Source organism: Peromyscus leucopus, chromosome 23 (assembly GCF_004664715.2).
Source record: "Peromyscus leucopus breed LL Stock chromosome 23, UCI_PerLeu_2.1, whole genome shotgun sequence".
NCBI classification, from domain to species: domain Eukaryota; kingdom Metazoa; phylum Chordata; class Mammalia; order Rodentia; family Cricetidae; genus Peromyscus; species Peromyscus leucopus.
Window position 1 is genome coordinate 44825263 of NC_051082.1, and position 25734 is coordinate 44850996.

Genomic DNA, 25734 nt, shown 5'->3' on the forward strand with positions numbered 1-25734 from the left:
TTGCCCTGAAAGCCTAGGCTAAAGATGTCCTCCTTCAAGTTTAATTATTTACTTTCTTCTGTCTCTCTTCCCCGTATAGCATCTAAACCAGTTTAGATTGTAAGCACTGACACTGAATACATCCAAAGGTTTTGATTTTGGATTTTCCTGAAAGTCAAGCCATGACCTAATCAAAGGATCTGCAGAGTGCCAAGATGAAAGCGGGGGACTTAGTTCCAGCTGTTGCTAGCATCAGTCTGTATGTTCCTTATGTGTGTGTGTGTTTTTAGGGCTGACCATTTGGTGTTGGATAACCCAGTGGTGTGCTCCTCTCTGCAGAAGACTACTTCTCCCACTCAGCATTCCTGAGTTCCCTGTGGTTCTTTCTCTAGGATTGAGGCATTGTGAGCTTTCCCTCTTTTATATACTATTATTTTTAGACCAAGTCTTGCTATGTATCTGATCTTTTGATCTTTCTGCCTCAGCTTCCCAATTGCTGGCATGAGAAGGGGTGTCCCACCACGCCCAGATGTGCTTTATTTTGGAGGTTGAGAAGCAACTTCAACCTGTTTCTGTGTCAGGGTGTAGGAGAGAAGGGGACAGTTGTGAGAGCAAAGTCCTTCAAAGTTGTGAGAGCAAGAGGTCAGGGGTCAGTAGCACATTTGAAAATTAGATCCTAGAAACAGAGGTGGTGTCTTTCTTGCATTGGGGCAGAAGCAGATGGTGTGAGTCTGGGTACTGGTGCACCCATGGGTGTCAGAATGAGAAAGTTTACTTCTGCTGTCTTCCTGGGGAGGTCCGTTCTCTCCTTAGGGGAACAGGGGAATGATGTGTGGACGTTTGCATAGAAGGTGTGAGAGCCATTGGGGAGAATGGCCCAGCTTAGAGCGTGGGTGCTCAGAAACCATATACATTTAGAATGGCAGCAGTAATCATCCGTAATTTTCCCTCTGCTTTTGATGTTTTTTTTTCTAAGTCGTTGAATTTAGCAGGCACCAAGGTCTGGTTAAGCTGCTGGTATATTTTAGAGAGGGAACAAGGGATTAGTGATAGGTAGGGAGGCTAGTGGGTTTGCAGGGCAGGTTGACTCCTTGTAGATAGAGTTAGAGTGCAGAGCTAAGTAAGTTTGAGATAATAAAGAGACTTGAGGAAGTAGAGGTCAGAATTCAGGGTCTGGAATGTAAGGTATTTACTAGCAAGGTCTCGATCTGTGGGAGTAGTGGCTGGGGTTATAGGAAAGATGTTTGCAAGTAAGATAAAAGGATACAAAGGTCTGTCGGAGGAGTGCTTCAGCCAGTAAGCGTGTTTGCTGCGTAAGCATGAGGACCTGAGTTCAAACCCCAGCACCCACATCCCATCCCGGTCATGGTCCTGTGCACACTTGGAACCCCAGCACCCACATCCCATCCCGGTCATGGTCCTGTGCACACTTGGAACCCCAGCACCGAAGGAGAGAAGGCTTGCTGGCTGCCATCCTATCTGAAAAATGCTAGTTTTAGGTTCAGGGATAGATCCTGCCTTGAAGAAGTAAGGTGGAGAGGCTAGAGAACACCCTCCTCTGGCCTCTGCTCACCCACAGGCACATGCAACCCACATACTCCACATATACCACTCACATTCACAAACATACAAATTAAAAAAAAAGTCCAATGGTTTGGCTCAGCTGCTAAGAATGCTTGCTACTGAGCTTGATGGTCTGTATTTAGTTCCTAGGACCTACACGGTAGGAGAGCTGACTACAGGTTGTTCTCCTACCTCTCAAGTGCTGTGTTATGTATGCCTGTGCATACATTAGATACTGTTTAAAAAGTATGGGCGGTTGTCTGGTCTCTGCAGACACTGGACACCAAGAATGCTCACAGTGACGGACGGCAGAGAGAAACAAGCGGAGTAAGGCAGATGCAGTAGCCCACCATTGTTCCTCCACTTGGTGGAAGTGATGCTTATTGTATATATACAGGCTGACACTCATTAGAGCAAAGACTGTGATTTAGCTAATACTCAGAAGTTATTGTCCCTTAGACTCCTGGCAAACCCACTTAATTTTGTAGAGGTCTTTATTCTAATCTCTACATTATACAAATATTTAAATGATCTTTTTCTGTCTTAGGACTCTGTCTCTCTCCTCATGTATGGTATATGTTTCCTGTGCATGCATGGAGGCCAGAGGTTGATGCTGATTTCTCAGTTGCTGTCCGCTTTATTTTTTGAGAGAGAGAGTCTTTCACTGAACCTGGAATTCTTCGATCTGGAGCTCTTCAATTAGGCTAGATTAAGCTAGCTGGCTGCCTGTAATCTCCAAGGAGCCCCTATCTCTGCCTCCTCGGGCCTTTGATTGCAAGGGTTCATCCCCATACCTGGCTTCTTTATGTGGGTTTTGAGGGTTGAACTCAGGTCCTCATATACTTTACCACCTGATTCATCTCATGTCCTCAGTGTTTAAAAACTATTTCAAAAGGAAGTCAATTGATCTTGGTCACTTACTAGTTAAATAATCCTTTACTTTGCCATCAACCCGAGATGAGCTGTGTTTGGAAATGCTTTTGTTCTGTCCTATGTTGAACCTTTTCCTTGTAGCAAGTTCTTAGGAGGCAGCTCACTTCACCTTTGAATCTCGGGGGAGTGGGATTCTTCTGTGAAGTTTTGGGACAAGTCAAAGGCCTGGTGACTTTTCATTTCTGTGTGATGCTTGTTGTTGGCTGTTTGTAGACCGGTAACTGTGCCTGAAGTGCTCTTAGAGGAGTATTTGAGTTGTTTGGATGGAGCTCACAAATGGTTTGGCCATTGCATCAGGGTTCATTTCCAAGTAAATAGAAAAAATACATAACATGAATGTTTAAATGCCTGGTGACTGCTTAAAATGGCCCTTCTAGGACAGCCCTCCTCCCTTCCTTTTCTTCTTTTGTCCCTTCTCTTCACTCTCTTTTCTGTCTCCTTCCCTTTCTTCCTTTCTCTCTCTTCCTGTTCTTTCAACAGGATATCTCTTCATAGCCCAGGCTAGCCTTTTATGAACTCTGTCTTCCTATGCCAGTCTGCACAGTGGGGGGTTACATTCGTACTCTATCATACCCAGAGAAGTGTTGGGCTTTCCTAAGCTTTGAGAGTCGGTGTGCAGGGTAGCAGGCCATTTGGTTGTTACTTGTTTTCCCTCACTCTGTTTCCTACTCAGTGAGGCATACGTCTTTATCATTTGGTAGAAGTGACAAGGAAAACCGTTGTTTGCTTTTAGGTCCTCCTGGGAGAGACGTACACGGGCACCAGCGTAGCAAGAGTCATAGTGAAGGAGTTGAAAGCGAGCGCAAGCCCAAAGGAACAAGATACTTTCCTGAAAAACGGAGAGCCATACTAGTAAGTAAGCCTTCCATGTGTTCTGCAGCCAGTCTGTGGTTCTGAAAATTCACTTCCTAAAACCGCTTTGAGACTTCTGCCAGAAAACCAGTCTCATTAGATCCAAAGTGCCCACAAGTCAGTCGAGAAACATTTAACCACTTAGCTTTAGTGGTTAAGAAAGGGCAACAGGCCTGTGGTGGTGGCACACGCCTTTAATCCCAGCACTCGGGAGGCAGAGCCAGGTGGGTCTCTTATTGAGGTCTGCCTGATCTACAGAGTGGGTTCTTGGACAGCCAGGGATACACAAAGAAACCTTGTCTTGAAACACCAAACAAACAAACAAACAAACAAAAAACAGGAAGGAAGGAAGGAAGGAAGGAAGGAAGGAAGGAAGGAAGGAAGGAAGGAAGGAAGGAAGGAAGGAAGAAAAAAAGACAAGAGCAGTAAGATGACAGGACTTCAAGCTGACCATCACAGAGACACTTCATTGAACATGCGCAGCACACTTGACATGATAGGAAATACAGGGTTATGTAAAAAATCCCAAGGAATCGATTACAAAAATCTAGGAAAAATAATCAAGTCCAGCAAGCTTGCAAGATACAGGATCATTGTGAAAGAGTCACTTTGGGTAAGAAGTCGTTCAGTGTTAGAGCGCTTGCTTGCCCAGAATGCAGGCGGCCCTGAAAAGGCATCTTACTTACTGTGTAGTCCTTGCTGGCCTAGAACTAGCTATGTAAACCAGGCTGGCCTTGAATGTGAGTGCTGGCATTTAAAGGCGTATGTCACCATCCCCAGTTGTGATGTGACCTTTTGAGTTTGTCATGCTGTAATTGAAATCATTTTGTTGATAATCATAGCAAATTGTGATGTTAAAATGTGAAGCACTAGCATATTTCTTGATGAACAGTTCTGTGGCTTTTATTTTTACCAGTATTCTTCAGCATCCGAATGTTCTTCAGTGTGTCGGGCAGTGTGTGGAAGCAATTCCCTACCTTCTGGTGTTTGAGTTCTGCGATCTGGTAAGTTTTTAGTAGAAATTCAAGTTGAAGTGTTTGAGGGGTATTTGCAGTTTTGCAGTTTCCTTTTTTTTTTTTTCCTTCAAGATAGGGTTTCTCTGTGTAGTTTTGGAACCTGTCTTGTATCTCGCTCTGTGGACCAGGCTGGCCTCACAGAGATCCACCTGGCTCTGCTTCCCAAGTGCTGGGATTAAAGGTGCGTGCCACCACCGCCCAGCCAGTTTCTTTCTTTCTTTTTCTCCCAGAAATGGTGGATGGGGCTGGCTTTAATGTCTACCATTGAAGGAAGAACTTTGTGATATGTTAGCTCGTTACCTTTGTTACCTTTCTAGTGTTCACTGTACCTGACCCAAAGCTGAGCTGTTTACTATTATTGCCATGTTGAATTCTACAGACCTCTGATTTAGCTTTTAGTGTTTGTCAGTATTGTATGTATGATTGAAAGAAGGTTCATGGAGTTTAAGCATGGACTAGGTAGCACTATATGGGTGAGCTAGAGTGTGGATCCTCCATACCCGTCCTGAGGGCCCAAGGTCTTCACACCAACCAGGCATTTTGAAATTGATTTTTCACCCATCAAGATAACCCATGAAAACTCTTACCAACAGAATGCCACTAGTCATTCAGATGATTTCTTTCTTGCTTATGTATATGTGTGTATGTGTATGCATGTTTGCATGTGTAAGGGCACATGTGTGCAGATGCATGTGGAGGCCTGAGGGTGATGTCAGTTGTCTTCCCCGTCACTCTCTACAATCTTAGTCATTAAGGCAGTCTTTGGCTGAACCTGGAGCCCTCACATACAGCTAATCTAGCTGGCCATTTTGCTCCAGAGATCCACTGTCTCCACCTTCCACACACTAGAATTACAGGCAGGCTGCCACACCCACTCAGCATTTATATGGGCAGTGGGAATTCAAACTATGGTCCTTACACTTGATCCACCAAGCCATCTCTCCAGCCCCTCTCGATTTTGAAAATGGTGACTGTATGTATTTATATTGTTAAATTAGATGATAAGGAGTTCAAGTTCATCCTCAACTACATAGTGATTTGAGGTCAGCTAGAGCTGTGTGAGACACTCTAAAAAAAAGGCATTTTTTATTTCTAGGCATGTAACATTGATGTTGATAGTTAGAAAGATTGTTCTTCATGCAGATATATGAATACTTTTAAAAACAATTTCTGTGTGAAAATTTTGAATAAACATCTTTTACCCAGTGCAGAATATTTCATCTCTTAAGCCTATTTTTAGCACATAATAATTGTTATTTTCAAAAAACAGTGGTAAGATTGTAATTGAATTTGCCAGATTTTAATTGATTTCTCTGCATTGTCTCAGTTTTCAGAACATTAAAACTTACTTGGCTATGTACAGAGAAGTAGGAGTACCCCAAAATAAATCCCAGTTCACTCAGATAACATTCTGCTGCTATAAAAGAAAGCAGGTTATAGTGTGCAGTTAGCTTTAACTTCTAAATATACTTCAGATGTTTCTATCCTTGGCAGAGGTGGTCACTTCCCAAGGAGTGTTAATCAGTAAGTTTGATATTAGCTTTAGTTGGATTCTTTCACTGTGACCCTAGATCTCTGTGGTTTGGTTTATAGCAGCAAAGATGTTTTTCTGCTTTATTGTTAAATCAGTGCCATAGCTGTCTTCTTTTTGTGTATGTTGGGGCAGCAGTGTTTTCTAGACAGGGTTTCTCTGTGTAACAGTCCTGACTGTCCTGGAACTCTCCCAGGCTGGTCTCAAACTCACAGAGAGCTGCCTGCCTCTGTCTCCCAAGTTCTGGGATTAAAGGAATTTGTCACTACCACCCAGCCAACCAAAGCTATCTTCTAGGTTGCATTCATCTTTAGGATCAGTATTTTTGTTTTTGTTTTTATTTATTATATATACAGTATTCTGTTTGCATGTTTGCCTGCATGCCAGAAGAGAGCATCAGATCTCATTACAGATGGTTGTGAGCCACCATGTGGTTGCTGGGAATTGAACTCAGGTCGCCTGGAAGAGCAGTCAGTGCTCTTAACCTCTGAACCATGTCTCCAGCCCCTTGTTTTTTGTCTATCTATATAAATGGTAGCACATGCATGCCTGGACTCATTCATGTAGACTCAAACACCAGTCAGTATTCAGACATTATTTCATGTGTGTTTTATGAGCTTTTGAGTCAGTCTATACCTTTGTTCAAATCTATATCCTCCTCAGTTTGGGGTGAGGGTTATGAAGTGTTCTATTATTTCTGAAAGAGGTATATTAAAATCTACTGCCCTAGGACCTGGGGAGATAGCTTAGTAGGTAAAAGCATTTTCTGTCCAAGCATGGGAACCTAACTTCAAATCCCCTGGACAACTAGTCTGGTGATGCATGTCTTTAACCCCATCACTATAGGAGGACAGAGACGTAAGGATCCTGTGGCTCTGTGGTCACCAGGCTAGATGAGAAATGTTAAGCTCCAGGTTCATTGAGAGACCCTGTTTCATGGGAATAAGGCATATAGCAATAAAAGAGGACTCTTGGTATCCTATTTATACCAGCTGGTACACCCTCATGCACACACATGAACATGCATGCACATACCACACACAGAAAACACAAAATAATAATTAAAAGAACCTTGCGTGCTGATTATGCATTTTCTTGATTTCTCCTGATAATTCTAGTGGTTTTCCTTTATACTTCCTGTTGCCTTGTGTGAGAGGTACAGATGTAGACTTGGTGTGACTTACTAAAACTTAAACTTTTTGTTATTGTGAAGGGTTCCCTGGAAGACTCAAAGCATTGGTAACAGTAAAGCACTATGAAGATAATCTGGTCAAAATGACTTTCTCGATCCTAGAATTTAATTCTTTTGGCCAAGTGTAACTCATTCACTCTTCTCTGCTTTGAATCTTTGCAAATAGTTTATTGTTAAATGCTTGCTAACCTGCAATCCTAATCTGGAACATGTGGTCCATAATGCTTATCCTAGTTGGTGTAGTATTTGGAAATTTCTTTCTCCCTTCTTTTGGATCCCCCCCCCCCCAGTTTTATTTGATGTGTATGGGTAATTTGCTTACCTACATCTTTCCGTGCACCACATGCATGCTTGGTGCCCACAGAGGCCCTGAAGAGGGACTTACAGATCGTTGTGATCTGCAGCGGGTGCCGGGGATAACGCTAGTCCTGGGAGAACAGGAAGCACTCTTCTGAGCCCTGTCTCTAGCCCCCCTTTTGGATTTTCTATTAGTATCATTTCAGTTTCCCCTGTCAGTTTGAATTTAGCTTCCTTTTCCTCTAGCTATGTGCGACTAACATGACTGGTGAGTTCAGGGCCAGTAAGTGAACACCTGTACCTGCATTTGAGGGCTTAGGCCTACTTCTCTGGGCCTTAGTTGGTAAAAGCATTTGCTGTGAGTGCATCAAGAACTGAGTTCAGGTCCCCAGAACCAGTGCAAAGCTGTACGGTAGCATGTAGTTTGTAACCCCGGTGTTCCTTCAGTGCATGGGAGGTAGAAACAGGAGAATTCCTGGAAGCTAGCCTGGCATATGCAGTGGCAAGCAAGAGCTCCTGTCTCAAACAAGCTGGAAGGCAGGAACTGACACCAAGAAAAGCTCTGTCATTGCTGGTGTCTTAGTGTGGTTCGTCTCCTTCCAGGGTTAAGGCTGTTAGGGCGAAGCGACACTCATCCCCATGGGCCATCTTCTGCTCACCCTTTTGAGCCTAGAAAACCTCACAGATTGTTCCGAAGTCTGGCTACCCTCAGCTCAGTTTGTGCAGAGACTGCACTGTAGGAGTCGTCATGTGGCCTCAGGAGCTAGGAGGTTAGAGAGCGGAAAATGGTGCCCACCTACACAGACTACAGTGTATCCCCTGAGCCCAGCAGGCCTCAAGTGTACCTGGAGCCCTGTTCCTACATGCATACCCCTGGCCTTCTCAGAAACAGGCCATTCTGGAGTAATGTCCAAAGGCAGGAGCCACCCTCTGGTTCTAAACCTGGTCCTAAGCCACTGCAGCCACAAAAGACTGGCTGTCTCCCTCTGCTCTCAGGTCACAAGCCTGAATGGACGCTGGCCTTTTTAGTCGTCACCAAACAGCACTCGTGCTCACTGATAATATCTGCATAATCAAGGGAGAATCATTTTGCATTTAAGTAATCCATATACAGTTACCAGCCTTACTTTGGAACACTTGTGAAAGCGTGTGACAGCTCTGCTGAAGGAGTTTGTGGCAGGTCTGCCATGGCCAACTTACAATGCTTGACTTGATGGTGGCTGTGCTGGATACACAACCTGAAAGAGGACTGCGGGGTTTGTACAGCTTGCCACAGTGGATGCCTGATGCTCTCTCGGACACCAAGCAGTGAGTGTTTGAGCTGAGGATGGCTCATCCAGCAAAAATGTACTGAATGTGCGTGGAGCTCTGTGAGCTGTGCTTCATACCCGGGGAATTTCAGCATGATAAGCTTGCCCTGCCCAGTGTGCCTGCAGGTGACTCACCTGGCCTGTCAGTTTCGGGTGGACACACCTGCAAAATTCATTTCATTATGAAATGGTGATGAGGGCATAAAGGCATTGTTTTACATACAAAAGTTCCTGGCAAACAGGGGTGTGTGTATGTGTGTCTGTCTGTCTGTCTACACGTACGTATGCATGTGGAAACCAGAGATTGACATAAGATGTATTCTTAAATCACTTCTCCACTTTTTTTTTTTGGACAAAGTCCCTCCCCTGACCTGGCTCAGCAGTTCAGCTGAGGTGGTTGGCCAGTGAGCTCCGGTGACCTGTCCTTGTGTGTGCCCTGCCCCCACCCCTCTCTGCAGTGCTGGAATCCCAGGCCCCTGTTTTTTTATGTGGATGTTTGGGATACAGCTTCAGGTCATCATGTTTATACAGCAGAATACTTTACCAGCTGAGCCATTTCCTCAGCCCAGTAATTATTTTCCCTTTCTTAAATGAATCTAACTGCTAATTAAGTAAAGATCTGTGTGACCAATGACAGTGCTGCTGCTGCTGAGCCTCCAGTTGCTCAGCCGCAGGTAAACATGGTGATGGACTGGGAGAAAATTTGGTTTTGTGTGACTTTTTTAAATTGTAGTTTAAATGTATTAATTGTGTGTGTATGTGTTGTAAGTATTTGGGGGTGTGCACGTGTTAAGGCACACATGTAGACGTTAGAGGGAAACTTTCAAGAGTCAGTTCTATTCTTCCACTATGTAGATTCCAAGAGTCAAACTCAGATCATCAGGCTTGGTGTCAAGCACTTTTACCCAATAAACCGTCTTGTCAGCCATTTTGCCAGATGCACCTTTTTCCCCTGGAATGTTTGCCGTATTAGGGATGCAGCCGGGATCTTGAACATGCTAGGTGAAAGATCTGCCACTGAGCCACACCCCATAGAAGTACAGAAAGTCAGATTGGGATCCTAAGAGAGGCTTTGCCTGGAGGTAAAATTTATAGAGTGAGTAAGTCGACTTTCTTCAGGTGGGACTGGCCACGCCAGGCCTGGAAGCATAGTGACATGTTGGGTTGAAGTGGGAGAGGCAGGCTGGACTTGCTGGGAGGGATACATGGGAGGGTGGGAGGTAGGCTTATGAGTGTGCTTGAGGCCAGGCTATGAGCTGAGCTGCTCAAGAGGAGAGAATGAATTTTCTTACATTCACTTGTGCCTTCACCTCCCTCACTGCCTCCAGAGCAGGGGTGCTGGACATTTCAGGTGCTGTTCTTGAATGTCCTGCCAGACTTAAGACAGCAAGTGGATTTCAGTGTTGCTAAGGAAGACCTTGAACTCCTGATCCTCTCATCTACTCTTGGAGTGCGGGGATTACAGGCAAGACCACTACACCCAGTTTACACTGCTCTAGAGATGGACCCCAGGGCTTTCAACATGCTAAGGGAGCACTCTTACCACCTAGCTTAGAAAATAGGGCACTGTCCTAAGCACATTGCTCTTCAGGAGAGCAGGTGACCTAGCTGGACAAAGTTCTGGGCACATCTTAGACCTGGATGGTGTGTATAGGAAGGGAGGGCCCCAGCCAGTGCCAGCCTCCTTTGGACATTTGTTACTCATTTCATGTGATTTTGACAGCCCACTCAACTGTCATTGTCTCTGAGGAAGGACACTGGAGCTGTGCCTTTCAAGAGCAAAGACCACTTTTAAGTGAGCTTTGCAATAACACAGATCCTCTGCTGGAAGTCAAATCAATAGCATTCCTCATACAATGGTGGAACTTTCAGGTAGAAAAATCAGTTAGCTGTGATTGGGATCATCCAGGGTGGTATGCCAGAGTGGTGGTTTGAATGAGGTGTCTCCTGTAGTCGCGGGCATTTGAATGTTCCCCAGTTGGTGGTGCTGTGTGGAGAAGGTTGTGGCCTTGTGGAGGAAGTGTGTCATTAGAGGTGGACTTTAAGAATGAAAAAGCCTGTGCCATTCCCATTGTGCTCTCTCTGCTTGTGCTTGTGATTCAAGATGTGAGTCCCCTGCTTCTCTCAGCATCCAGTTCCTGCTGCCTACTTGGTACAGTGGCTCAGGACTCTGATCCTAACACTCAGGAGGCTGAGCCAAGAGGCTGCCTGCCTCTCCACACAGGGACTTATAGGTCAGCTTTGTTACAGAGTGAGACCCTGTATGAAAAAGAAAAAGAAAGAAAAATATTTCCCATGGTAGCTATCTTTGGCTATGTTTTATATACAAAGTAATGAGGCCGTAAAATAAATTTGTAAGCCCAATAAAAATCTGAAATTATAGATTTACTCCTAAGTTCATTATTATTAGACTGTTAATGAAATGCTAGCATGGCGTGCATAGGAATGTGGCTGGCCCAGCTTGAACTTGGGCACATCATTGGAGCTTCTACAAAAGTTTTCTGCCTTCTCTTGCTCGGCAGACAGATATGTTAAACATATCTGTGTCCAGTATTGTTGTGGGGTTTAGGGACACAGTAGGGAACAGGTGAAAAGCCAGCTGTGTTCACAACTTTCTTGTAGTGGAATAGACAAAGAAAATGATCATCTGCAAACAACAGTGTGTTGAGGGGAGCGTGTTACAACATGGCTTATGTTTTAAATGATAGACTTAAATGGTTAGAACTGGGGGTTCGAGAGATGGCTAAGCAGTTAAGAACACTTGCTGTTTTTTCAGAGGACCTGGGTTTAATTCCCAGCATGCACATGGTGCTTACAGCCCTCTGTAACTCCATTTCCCTTTTCTGATTTCCACAAGCACTGCACACATTCAGTGCACAGACATACATGAAGGCCAAGCATGCATACGAAAAAAAAAATAATAAAAATTTTAAAGGCTAGGACTTTAAAATTTATAATAAATTTCAGTTTTACTCAATTATTGAAAAAAAAATAGCCAAATGAATGGAAACACATGAACTATGAACCAAAGGCTGAGGGGCCCCCAGCTGGATCAGGCCCTCTGAATAGGTGAGACAGTTGATTGGCTTGATCAGTTTGGGAGGCAACTAGGCAGTGGGACCAAGTCCTGTGCTCATTGCATGAGTTGGCTGTTTGAAACCTGGAGCTTATGCAGGGACACTTGGCTCAGTTTGGGAGAAAGGGACTGGACCTCCCTGGACTGAGTCTACCAGGTTGATCGCAGTCCTCGGGGGAGGACTTGTCCTGGAGGAGGTGGGAATGGAGGGTAGGCTGGGGGCAAGGGAAGGGGGTGGGAGGGGGAGAATAGGGGAACCCATGACTGATATGTAGAACTGAATGGTATTGTAAAATTATATATATAATTTTTTAAATATATATATATTAAAAAAAATTTAAAGGCTAGGACTTTGGATCAGCAATAGAGCACTTGTGATGGGCTAGGGATGATGTAACTCAGTGGTAGAGCACTTGCCTAGCGGGAACAAGGCCATAAAAACACAACAACAATATGGAGAGAGAGCTTTGGCTGTTCAGACAGAGGTGGATGTGCCTCAGACATGATAGCAGTGGCCTTCTGAAAACTGCAAAGATCTGGAGATAGATGGCTTAGAGATGGATCTAAAGGTAGGGTTCACAAATGGCATCGTTGATTTTTGTCTGATCTGCTGAAAAATGGAGATGCCATTTTCTGCACCCAAACAGATTGGCATGTTTTGTTCTGGACGTGCATTAGGCTTGAGCTGCCTCTTAGACATCCAAGGAAAAAAAGCACAAGGTGTCAGAGGATGGGCTGGCCAGCACAACACACATGGAGCATGGCTATGGAGTGGCTACAGAACAGTGAGAGGAGGAAGAACCAGGCAAGGGCCATGGCAATTTTGTGAGATAGGAAGGCACACAGGAGATTGTGGTGTCTGGAAGCCAGGTGGGGAAGTTATTTTGAGGTAGTTATTTTGTTTTAATAACTTTTTACATTTATTTATTTTGTAGGGCAGGGTTGGGGGAGCACATGTGTGCCATGGGGGACCATCTTGGAGTGGGTTCTTTGTACCATGTGGGGTGTGGGGATGGATCTCAGGTTGCCAGGCATGCTGTTAAGCACCTTTATTTGGTAAGCCACCAGGCTGCCCATGGGAAGGCTGGGCTTGAAGGACGAAGGAGACCCCTTGGGATTTCTTGTTTGGTTGGCTGGTTTTATTTTTGCCAACTTTTGGCAGAGCTGCTGGCTGTGGAGAGGCGGGGTTCAGCAGCTGTGGCTGAATAGTGGGTGCGAGTGTGTTGGAGGCCAAGAGGCTCATGCAAGGAAGAAAGCCAGAGGATGCAGCCAGGCCAGACCAGGCATGTGAGGAGTCTGTTCAGGAGGATGACAGAAACAGGACCGTAGCAAGAGCAGGCTAGGAGGAGGAGAAACCAGACAGGTTTGGGTGTTGCTTTTCTCTGAGAGCTGCTGGAGTAGTAGAGCTGCAAGAGAACTCCTGAGGAGATGACTTTGGAAGGCCACAAGGTGAATAATCCACAACAAAGTGGCAGGTGATATGAGGATGGCATCCAGATGCAGGCCTCAGTGTGCTTCAGCTGGAACATACCCATTTCCGTAAGGGACATACTGGGGCATACTTCAATCATCAAGGTAAGAGAAATTCAGGGGTTCCCTACCTGAATTTGAGGTCAGCCTGGGTTACATGAGATCCTATCTCAAAACAAAACAAAGTTCTTTAGACATATTAGACATACAAATGGCGTGTGTGTCAGTTATAAGGCTATTTACTGTTTCCATTACATTAAGTGTTAATATTAAATTAAAATGTATTAAAAATTAATTCATTGTGCTCAGTGATCTGCCAAAACCATGCATAAAGCACTCACTACTGCCTTTTGTGTTGGCATTTAGAAGGGCCTTTGAGTGGCCTGTGTGCTATGTCCTTGCAAGGTGCTTCTCTCCTTGGGTGCAGCTCTCTGTCTCCATCTAGTGTCACCAAATTGTCTTCCTTGAGTGTTCTTAAATTTTAAAACCTGGACAAAAGGGTATTTAATTTTAATTCAAAACACATTGAGGTTCTTGACGATTTCTTATTTTTTATTTAAATAATAGGTAGTAGTATTTTTCTGGGTCTATTCACTAAGCACCATTAAGATAAAAATAAGACAAGCTGGGCCCCATGGGTATAGATAGGCCTGTACTTTCAGCTACTTAGGAGACAGAATCAGGAGGATCACAAATTCAGGTCCAGCCTGGGCAACACAATGAGACATTGCCTCATAATAAAAAGCCAAAAAAGGACTGGGAATAGAGTGTCCTAGGTTCAATTCCCAGTATATGTGTCTCTGTCACATTCTCTGTCTGTCTCTGTATACAACCCCTCAAATATCTAAATATTGGTTTGCCTGTTTTAGATAGAATGAATCTTTTTAGAACTTTTCTTGAGATAAAATTCCTTTACTGTATTTACTTGATTGGTTGATTGATTGATTGATTGATTTGGAGATAGGGTCTCTATGTAGTTCTGGTTATTCTGGGGCTCTGTAGACCAGGCCTGTTGAGCTCACAGAGATCCTACCTTTGCCTCCCAAGTGCTGGGACTAAAAAGGTGTCCACCAGGTGCCGCCAGTTGTTTGTTGTTTAAACTGTGGTCTCAGGAGAGTTCCAGAGTACTTCTGAACCATAGACCTAACCCTGAGTCCTGCACATACAGCACAAGCCTTCCTCCAGGAGGGTCGTGGCTGGCCCCTGGAGAGCTGGAGAGTCACTCAGGGATGTCACTGAGAGAAGGCAGTTTAAGAACAGGAGGGGCAGTGAACACACTTCAGTTGATCTTGGAAAAACAACTCCATTTCTTAGCCACAGTCATTTGTAAACTGTTGACCAAGAGCTGATGTTTATTTTACAAGTTAACAAGAGGCAGCATGGTTATGTGAAAGTCAGTTTCTCTCTCTCTCTCTCTCTCTCTCTCTCTCTCTCTCTCTCTCTCTCTCTCTCTCCCTCTCCCTCTCCCTCTCCCTCTCGCTCTCCTCTCCCTCTCCCTCTCCTCTCCCTCTCCCTCTCGCTCTCCCTCTCCCTCTCCCTCCCTCCCCCTTTCTATGCCCGTCCATCCATCCATCCATCCATCCATCCATCCCTCCTTCCTTCCTTTTTTTCTTTCTCCCTGCTCCCCCAAACAGAGTTTCTCTGTGTAACTCTGACTGTCCTGGGACTCGATCTGTAGACCAGGCTGATCTTGAACTCACAGAGCTCCACCTCTGTCTCCTAAGTGCCGGGATTAAAGGTGTGCACCACCACTGCCTGGCCAGTAGGCTTTTCTTTATTTGGGTATTGCTGCTGCAATGAGGCTAAACAAAAAAATAAAAAACAAATTTAAAAAATTGCCATTTTGATTGGCAGTTGTCAGTGGATTTAAATGCTGTTTCTGTGCTTTATTTCTTAGGGGCAGCCCATTTGCCTATAGTCCTGGAGTTTCCTGCTGGAACTTCTCTGAGTTAATTTGTTATTCAAATCTTTCATCATCCCCCCAATTTGCACAGCTGGAAAGAGCCTAGCCTTTATGAAGAGCTGTTTGTGTTGGGGTGACGAATTCTAACAGGAACAAAGTTTATGTTGGAAAGTTTTCCATGTTTGGAAAGAAACCCAAAGGCTCTAATGCCATGGCTGGGTATGAGTGTGCATGGCAATGCTGATGGGTGATCAGTGGTGCTGGCTGTACATGATACTAGTGATCCTGTTGAGTGCTTGAGTGTGCATGATGGTGCTAGGTGGCCGGGTGTGAATGGTGGTTCTGGGTGCTTGGGTGTGCATGTTTACATTGGATGGTTGGAAGTGCATGGTGGTGCTGTGTGGCTGGGTGCACAGTGGTGCTAGGTGACAGGAGAAGGCTGCTGTTTCCTTGTAAAGCTGTCATGGCCTGTTGGAAGAATGCCACAGGGGTATGTGTGAGATGGACCTCAAGTCATCTCACATTTATTCTTGTAGAATAAGTTGATTTCATCTGCATATTGATTTAATTCACTTGCTTGCTGACTAGAATTTTCTTGACTAGATAGTAAACTAAAAAATGGTAGCAGTTTATTAGAACAAATTTCTTTTCCTCTCCCCCTCTTTTCTCTCTCTCCCTTTCTTTCTTTCTTTTTTTCTCTCTCCCTTTCTTCCTTCCTTCCTTCCTCTCCTCCCTCCCTCCTCCCTCCCTCCCTCCCTCCCTCCCTCTCTTCCTTCCTTCCTTCCTTCCTTCCTTCCTTCCTTCCTTCCTTCCTTCCTTCCTTTTTCTTTCTTTTTTTTCTTCAGGGTTTCATGTATTCCAGGCTGGCTTCAAAGTCATTTTATAGCCAGGGATGACCTTGAATTCCTCATCCTCCTGCCTCCACCTTTCAAGTATCAGAGACAGGCATTGTCTTGAGCTCTTGAGCAAATTTCTTCCCTCTCCTAAGCCACAGTTCTGTATCTGAAGAATGCCTGAAGTTGTAAGAAGTATGTGCCCTGGGTGACAGTTATAAAGCCTCCTGTATATTTTACACAGTGCTCAAAAGCACAAATGGTAATCCCAGCACTTGCAAGGATGAGATGAGGATTTTTGACTAGCCTGGACTACATAGCCAAAGTCTGTCTCAAAACTACAAAATAAGATTAATCCAAAATAGTCAAACAGTTATCAGTTTAAACTCTGTGTGTGTGTGTGTATATGTGTGTGTGTGTGTGTGTGTGTGTGTGTAAGGATCATTAAAGCTAGAGATAGAAACAAATGCAGGTCCTGAGTGGGGACCTAGATGCTGCATTATCATGTACAAGAATTAAACATGGACAGCTGTCTGTGGAGGACTGTTATGTTTGAAAGTTCCATCCTGGGAGGAGTCTGACAAACTCACTGTCTTCAGCACATTACAGGAAAGTTGGCCAAGGAGAACATCCATCTTCTGAGTCTTTTCTTGAGTTGGATTTAGTCTTCAGTTTGGGGGCTGGGGAAATGGCTCAGTGGGTGAAATACTTACTATATAAATATTAATACCTGAGTTCAGTCACCAAAACACACACCACTGTAAGAGAAGCCAGAGACAGTGGTGTGTGTTTGTAGTCTCAGCCCTGGAAAGAAAGACAGGAGGACCTGTGGAACGAGCCAGCCAGCCAGTCAGGCCTAGTAAGCAAGCTCCAGACCAATAGAGAGAGACACTTTCTCAAAAACTAAGTTAGGGGGTGATTGAGGAACATGCCAGGATTGACCACTGACCTCCAAATACATAACACTCTTAAACATGTATGTACATATTCCTCTCCCCAGAAAGCTTTTGTTTGGATTAGGTCACATCAGTAACTACCTGTTCTTTTGTAAGGAGACTCTAACATGTTATTCCCTCGAGTGTACTCCCCAGGCAGATTCCATGTCTATGCGTCCTCTTAGACAGGTGCCCAGAACACTAATGGGGAGCTGAAAGCCTGTGTGTCTGACTGGGTTTGTTCCTGCCCAGGCTGCCATCCTCTGCCTAGGCTTATTGACTTGAATTGGTGTTGTTTGCAAGTGACTGGAATGTTCTTTCCTGGGTTGGTCTCTGGGGAAGGAAGCTGGGTGAGACCTGAGCCATGTCACTAGCATTCAGTGGCTTTCCTCACCTCTTCCATGTCTTTTTCTTTTTTCAGTCTCTACTCCATGGCTCACTCATGCATTAATGGTGTCCATGGAGTCTCGTGATAAAGCACTCACTGACTATGTGTGTCCTGGAAATGGAAGTTAGGTGGTGTGAATGGCACTGTTTCTTTAACTTTCCACATCACCTTGGAGGTTTCCAGCCATCTTCACAGCACTTAATTTAATTGTGCATCATTGTAAAATTATATTTCATGTACTGTTTTGTTCTGTATGTGTTTGTATGATAACTAGCGAGAATGATTCTTAAAGCAAAAGTACGTAAACTTTGGGTTGGTTGGAATTACCTTTAAGTCTTTCAGTAAGTCATCCTGATAGTTCAGATCAACTGTAGAGCTTGTCTAGGAGCTTAGTTTCTTCTGGTGCTGCACTTGTCACTCATGTGGGCTGGTTTTCACAGGGCGACCTGAAGGCTTACCTGCGCAATGAGCAAGAGCATGTGCGGGGCGAATCACAGACCATGCTGCTGCAGAGGATGGCGTGTGAGATTGCTGCAGGGTTGGCAGCCATGCACAAACTGCACTTCCTGCACAGGTAGGTCTGGGTGGGCACAGGCATACCCTTCATATTGCTGCTGCTGCAGCTGTCTGAAGAGGTTGTGAGGTTTGGGAAGAGGGGCTAGGATGGAATGCAGCTTAGTTGGTAGACTGATAACATGCCTAAAATTCTAGGCTTGGTACACATATATAATCCTAACACTCAGGAAGCAGGAGAATAAGAAAGAGGAGTTCAAGGACATCCTTAACCACATAGTGAGTTTGAGGCCAGCCTGGGATACATGAGACCCTATCTCAAAAACACCAAAACAAAAAACTAAGGGAAGAATGGAGGAAGGAAGGAAGGAAGGAAGGAAGAGACCAAAGAGATCAGGTTGTAGCATGAGCTCTCTGCTTAAAGAAGTATTGGTAAATAAAGGCAGAGTTGGGCTTCAGTTAAACCAACACCAAGGAGTAGCATGAACATAGTCTGAGTCTCGGAAATACTTGAGGAATTTGAGGCAGTGTAAGAAGTCTGCAAGCCTCAGAGTAGGGAGTGAATGTACCTGGTTCCCTCCTGACCTCTGGCATGTTGCATCTGATCAGTCAGTGAGTGTAGGCTTCTGATTATACCCACGGGATCTCCTTAGGTGTCTGTTCACAGTCCTGAGAAAGCACTATAGGTCAGCAGCACCTCGTTGCACTAAGTGATGGCTTTGGTTTCTGGCCAGTGAAAAGGCTGGCTTAAGAGTGTTAGGATTAAGTCTGAAGAGGCCTCTTCCTATTTGTACACCATAGGCTTCCTTCTGTCCTAACACAGGTCTGCTCCATGAATTGGAAAACAGAGTCCTGCTTATTCTCCTTTAGACTTTAGGCTTTTGAGTGCCAACTTTTCAAAATAGATTTATTTCTTTGTGTGTATGTAGAGTTATGAACCCCGGCCAGAAGAGGGGGTCAGATTCCTTCTTGATCACTCTCCATCTCTGAGTGAGAATACCTTAGAGGCAGGAGCTCTTCCTAGCTGGCATTTTCTCAACTGGGCTGGAATCCACAGTCCCCAGTGATCCTCCTGTTTCTGCCTCACCTCAAAGCTGGAGCTACAGGTGTGAGTGGGGCACTGGGCTTGGGGTCATGCTATTCCTCATGCTTGCATAGCAAGTACTCATAACCACAGCCATCTTCGAATCCAGATGTTTGTTGATACTCAGTTACTTTCTAAGTCTCTAGGGAAATTTGTCAGGGTCTTTGTAGTTGACTTTAAGTAACTCACGTGATTCTTTACCCAACTGTCTGAAAAGGCATACCTGTCTAGAGATGTCTGTGAAGTTGTTGTTTGTTTGTTGGTTTGTTTTTGTTTGGATTTTTCAAGAGAGGGATTTTCTTTTTCTTTCTCTTTGTAGCCCTGGCTGTCCTGGAACTCACTCTGTAGACCGTATTGGTCTTGAACGCAGAGATCCACCGGCTTCTGTCTCCTGAGTGATGAAATTAAAGGTATGTGCCACCACTGCCTGGCAAAGTATTGTATTTTTAAAATAACTCTTGGGCAACCAGGTGGTGGTGGTACACACCTTTAATCCCAGCATTCCCAACACTTGGGAGGCAGATCTCTGAGTTTGAGGCCAGCCTGGTCTACAGAGTGAAGACAGCTGAGGCTATACAAAGAGACCCTTTATTGAAAAACAACAACAAAAGTGTCTTAGGCTAGAGAGATGGTTCAGAGATTAAGACTGCTGTTTCAGAGAACCCAAGTTCAGTTCCCAGCACCCACGTCAGGCTCATCAGCACCTTTAACGTCACCTCCAAAGAATCCAGGACCCTCTTCTGGCCTCAGTGGCAACTTCACACACGTAATAGACACACACACAAACATAATTAGAACATGAAGTTTAAAGTATCCCATCAGAGTCAGCAACATGAGGTTCCCAGAGATGGCTAGAAGGTGTGCTTTAAGTCCTGTTCACCACCGTGTTCTTAAAGATGACAAAGCTGTCACAGCCAGTAGTGTTTTCCCATGCTTCCTCAAGGAAAGTCGTAAGAGACTTGAAAACAAATAAAGATAAATCATATGATTTGGACGATATTCAAGAACAAAGGCTCAGGGTACAGAAAAATCTTAGAACCATCGACAGCTGTTACATTCTGCTTTTTAAAGTAACTGCTTTAGGCTGAGTAGGTGATAGCTTGATTGGTAAAGAGCTTACAGGACCAAGTTTGACCCCATATTTTTTATTTATTTAAATTTATTATTAAAAATATTTATCTTTTTTTTTTTTTTAACATACATTTTGATTTGATTTTTGGTTTTTTGAGACAAGGTTTCTCTGTGTAGTTTTGGTGCCTGTCCTGGATCTTGCTCTGTAGACTAGGCTGACTTCAAACTCACAGAGATCCATCTGCCTGGCTCAGCGTCCCTGAGTGCTGGGATTAAAGGTGTGTGCCACCACCTGACAATTTATCTCATGTTTTGTTTTTTTTTTTTTTTAAATGTGTATGAGTGTTTGCCTGTGTGTATGTAAGTGTACCACGCCCATGCATTGGCCTCAGAGTTCAGAGAGGGCATTGGGTTCCTGGAACTAGAGTTATAGACAGTTGTGAGCTACCATATGGATGTTGGGAAGAAACCCAGGTCCTCTGCAACAGCAGCAAGTACTTTTTAACCACTGAGCCATCTCTCCTGTCCCAATCCGTGTTTTTATTTATTTATTTGTTTGTTCGTTCGTTCGTTCGTTTGTTTATTTTTGTAGGAGCCAGGGTGGTGTTGCAAGTTTGTAATCCTAGTGCTGGCTTACAGATAGGAGTGGGGAAGTAGTATTGTAAGACAGTGTCTAAGGAGCAGCACCTGAGGTTATCCTCTGGCTTCCACACACACATGTGCACGCATAACTGCACACTCAGATGCCCAGATACACACCACACACATGCGCTCTCTCTCTCTCTCTCTCTCTCTCTCACACACACACACACACACACACACACAAACACAAACACACACACACACACACACAGGCTGTTTGATATAAAGTCTCCTATGGGGCAAACTTCTGTTCTTTATAAATTCTTCTTGTGTGGATAGCCTTCCATATGGCGTTATTTTAAAATTGAGATTTAGAATATTGGTTGACTCAGAGGACTTGGTTGAAATAGACCAGTCCACCTGTCTAACCCGAAGTTGTCCTTTTGTTGGAAACTGATCTAGTAAATCACCCTAGTTAAAAATCTGTCTTTACATAATGTTTACAGAGTACCTTATCTCAGGGTCGCAGGCTGCCTACGTTTCAGAGGTGGCATTCCTGAAGGCCGTGTGAACAGCACATGCTGCTGTTACCTTTCCACAGGTGACCCAGAACCTAGGATCCCCTGCCCTCCACTCTCAAGGTCTCCTGAGCAGCAGGGTATTATCAGGTCACTTTGGTGGGTAGTGTATGTGCTCAAGCTGGCTAAGTAGCTAACTTGTTAGCCAACAGGAGCATCTGCCCGGGAGATGATAGCATACCAGGGAGCCTTTTATTGATTGGGCTGGTTTTGTTGTTGTTTTTTGTTTTTTTCTTCCTTCCCTCCCTTTTTTTTAAGATAAGGTTTCATTGTGTAGTGCTGGGTGACCTGGAACTCAAAGAGATCATCGACCTCTGCCTTATGAGCTGATTTAAAGTGTATACCACCACACCAGCTAAAAAGATTCTTTAAAAGAAAAAGAATATTATACCAATGGTCAGTAGGCCAAGATAAGAGAATGACAAGTTCAAGGCTAGCCTGGGCAATATAATGAGACCCTACCTCAAACAGAAAAACAAAATACTTATCCTAGTATTACTTGAAAGGGTGGCAAATGGGAGAGAGAGACAGACATACACAGGGAACTAGTGTAGGCTCCAACGGTGCTGTTGAGTGTTACAGTAATGGCTAAGGGTTCATAGGAGGGATGTCTGTACCGTGATATCTCAAGTATGAAGGCGCAATTCAGTAGTCATAACAGTTTGTGCTCTTCTTTGTCTATTTGTTTTGGTGAGCATACTGTGTAGAAAGACTGTACCTACCAGTTGTTATTCTGTACTACCTGGAAGGGTAGAGGGAAAGGGGGAAGACTTAAAAAAACAAAAAACAAAAAAACCTTTGTACTTCAGGAGGGCACAGAAGGAGCCCAGCACCCTTACTGCCCCAGTTAATATGGAATCTGTGTGTAGCTCAGTTGGTAGAACACTGGCATGGTATCCGCCAGGCCCTGGATTTATCCCAAGTCCTAAGTAAACCAGGTATGGATATGCATACTTGGGATTCTGAGATTTGGGAGGTGGAGGCAGATAAGACCAGAAGTTCAAGGTTTTCCCTAGCTACCTCAGAGTTTGAGGCCATTCTAGGCCACATGAGACTCAGTAGTAAATCAAGGGACACACTATCTACTGGTATGCCTCTGTCTTACAAGTGAACAGCCCTCTGTAGAAAATCATTTGTGGTATATAAAGCACCAAATACTGCGTCTTTCTAGGCTGGTCCAGGGTAGGCCCCCTGAGAAAATTAGCATTCCAGGTGAAAGGTGCTAGCTCCCTTCTTAACTAGCACTTGGGCCACTGATTACAAATGTGCTCACAGAAAATACACCAGCTTTCTTGGATCCTGATCCAGCATGGCTTCTAGTCTAGACCTGGCTCTCGGAAGGTTGTCTCGTGGTAGTTATCCTGGTGACACTGTGTTTTAGCAAAGCTGTCTGGCTATGGTTCAGGTCCAGGGTACAGGGACCTGAGGGGATAGGCCAGAAGCCTCAGGGTCCCTCCAGAAGTGGAGTCTCAGCTCACACCCAAGGGAGGCTCCTTAGATACGCACCGGCTCCTAGGATGCGTCCATTCTCAGCCCAGGTCTGCTGCCGGCTGTGCTTTGTTTAGAGGTGGGGGAGTGGGGCCCCCAAGTGATTCTAGGATGCACTTGGGAACCATCAAGGCCTTGCCCTAGAGATAGTTCCTTGAAAACTAGGTTGGCCTTGGTTTTAGATAACATTTTTGGTTTTGTTTAGATTTGGCTCGTTTTGTGTCTTGTCAGAGCTGAGGATGGAATTCAGTGTCTTATGTATACCACTGAGCTATATCTCCAGCCCCTCACTGAGGGGTTCTAGGTAGGGACATCATAACTGAGCCCTGCCCCCAACCTAACCTTGGTGTTAGACGTTGTCAAAGCATCCTTCTTTCCCTGTGTGTTCAGGGTCAGCCTCCATTCTTGGGGTCCACTAGGAAGTTTTATTCCCTGGGCTTAGACTCTGAGCTGGGGGCATGGAGTATGGTCCCTAGAGTGGTACTTACCTCTGCTGTCATATTCCTCCAGGGTCAGTACCCTGGACAGGTTGGTGTCCAGTAGCCAGAAACTGCTTATTTGAGTATTTCATCTTGTTTTGCAGTAGTGTACAATGGGAGACTAAGCTAGAGCCAGTAGAGACCCATAGAGGCCTGGCTGTCCAGCTCAGACTTGATGCTGGACAAGCCCAAGGAAAAAGCCACTCTGGAGTCCTTATCCCATCCCGTCACCAGTCCAGAAAGTCCAGCCAGCAGTTGCAGACAGTCTGTAGGCACTGTCCTCTATGTCTAGTCAGAATTTCACAGTGGAAGAATTTTGCATTCCCAGAGCCCAACGGGTAGCTGGTAATGTAGTAGGTACTCAGTAATGTAGCATTGCTGGTCAGCAAGGATAGACCTAATAAGCAGGAAAAAGGCCATCAATGCTTTAGGAAGGCTTGTGTACCCCTCACCCCCCAGATTTCTTGATATAATGCTGGCACATCTGAGTTCTGCAGCGTGATGAACATGGTCCTTCAGAGCCTCAGTGTGTGTGGCTGCTGCAGGCAGACAGTGAGGAGGACAGAGAGGGTCAGCTGGGGTTGGGGTTGTTAATTCTCCTCTCATCAGCTTTACAACTGTGAGTCTCCTTTGATCCCTCTGAGCTTGTTTCTTCTGTAGAGTTGGGGATCTGCTTTACCCAGAAGTGCTGTTACCAAGATTGACTAAGATAGTGTAAGCCAAGCTCCCGGAAGAGTATTCAGTGGATCTCAGGCAGCTGGCTCCCTGTCTTCACTCTATCTGTCAGGAGCTTGGTCACTCTGCTTCCTATAGAGAGAAGCTTGGCGTGGGTTGATTTGAACTGTCCTTGATCACCTTGAACCGTTTGCACTGGAGAATCCTTCTACAGATGGGCAGACTGATGTGTAGCTGCCCGAGTTAAAAACAAATGGTGATGAGATGTGACTGGGAACCCTTGGGCCTGCCGCCAAATGGAGGGACCAGCCAGTGCCTTCCGAGAGCCAGGCAGGGCTGGAGCTTGGGCAGCCTTGTCACCAGACCTGTTTTTCAGCTTAAAGGAGAATGCTGGCCGCGTTTGTGTTTCCTGACCTGAGCAGCTTTGACGTCAAGTTGCACACTAGCACCTTGTGTTTTTTCTGTTCCATAGCTTTGCACATTAATGGGTGCAGAGAATACTTAATGCTAGCATTTGGAGGCCAATTATATCATTGCCTTGAATCTAGATAGTAGTCCTAACATTTAAAAACATTCTGTGCACATTTTTTATGTTTCTGTAATCCCCGTTTCTGTACACACACTAAAATTACAAAAAAAAAAAAGAAAGAAAGAAAGGAAAGAAAAAGGAAGAAAAGAAGAAGAAGAAGAAAAAACAATTAGAGGGTTCTATATTGTTCACGACAGCAAAGTCACAAAGTGTCCAAGGTTTTGCTAAAGGCTCAACGGCTTCGTGGTGGAGCGCCACGCAAATCACCACACATAGAGAGCAGTATAGAGAGCCGCTCAGTGCAACTGAGTCAGCGTTACACTCGGAGTGCCCATTGAGACCCAACAATGCAAGGTGCAGTGTTGCTGCCACCCACTGCTCTGCCCCTTGTAGCTGTTGATGGTGAGAACATGAAAACACTTCACCTGCTGGCAAAGCTGCTGCTAGCCTCTCCTCACTAGTAGCTACTGTTTCTTCCTCCAGCTAATAAATAAGAAAACTGAATCACTTAGAGAGAAAGGAGGTTTTTCTTAGAGAAACACCTGGGTAGCGAGGGCATCGTAGCTACCTTGGGCAGCTCACAACCACCTGTAACTCTAGCTCTAGGGGATCAAACACCCACTTCTGACCTTGAGCAGCTAAACTCATGTGCACAAACCCACACACAGACAGACACTCATATACTAATTTAAAAATAATAATAAAGAAGTATTTAAAAAAATACTTTAAAATTTTTTGAAAAACCAAAACAACAAAGGAGGTTTTTTTTTTACTTATTGAAGAATGTTTTTGTTTGATATGTGTGTGTAGACTGGAAGACAATCTCTTATGTTGTTTTTCCTGTCCATTTTTTTTTTTTTTTGAGACAGTGTCTCTTGCTGGCCTGGAACTCGCTCAATAGGCTAGGCTGGCCTCCTGTCTCTGCCTCCCCTGGGTTTGCAAATGTGTGCTACCATGTCCAGCATTTCTATGTGGGCTCTGGGAATTAAACTCAAATCCTTAGGATCACAAGGCAAGCACATTAGGTCCTGAGCCATCTCCCACCCATCAAAGTACCAGTTTTCACTTGTTCTTCGAGTGAATCCTGTCTGTAAACTGTATGTTGTGACAGTGCACCCCCCCACCCCCCCGCAGGAGAGTGGGAAGAGACGGAGTTCTTGGAGAGGGTCCGGTGCGCGCCTGCATAGCTTTGAAAAGTCAGGGCAGATGGGCAGATGGGGTGAGGGCACAGAGTGGCTTTTGGACCTTTGGAGTTGCATCTTTATTAAAGATTGAGAGACTGTTTCTAACCAGATTGTAAAGAAAACAAAGTTCCTTCCTGAGTTACTCTGTAAGTACAGTGATCCAAGCTACTGATGTAAGTATGTTCAGTACTTAACCAGTGATCCTAGTTATGTGCCTAAAATGTGGTTAGGAGTGTGGGATATAACTCTTAAACTGTGAAGAAAAAAAAAACA

At 44.7% G+C, this 25734-nt stretch overlaps 1 protein-coding gene across 1 annotated transcript in view; it reads left to right on the forward strand.

Moving 5' to 3' along the window:
- Lmtk2 (lemur tyrosine kinase 2) overlaps positions 1-25734 on the forward strand; it is a 92767-nt gene that overhangs the window by 43927 nt on the left and 23106 nt on the right. Inside the window, 3 exon segments of the mRNA XM_028890320.2 lie at positions 3209-3327; positions 4244-4331; positions 17719-17852. Coding sequence (XP_028746153.1) covers positions 3209-3327; positions 4244-4331; positions 17719-17852 — 341 coding nt within the window.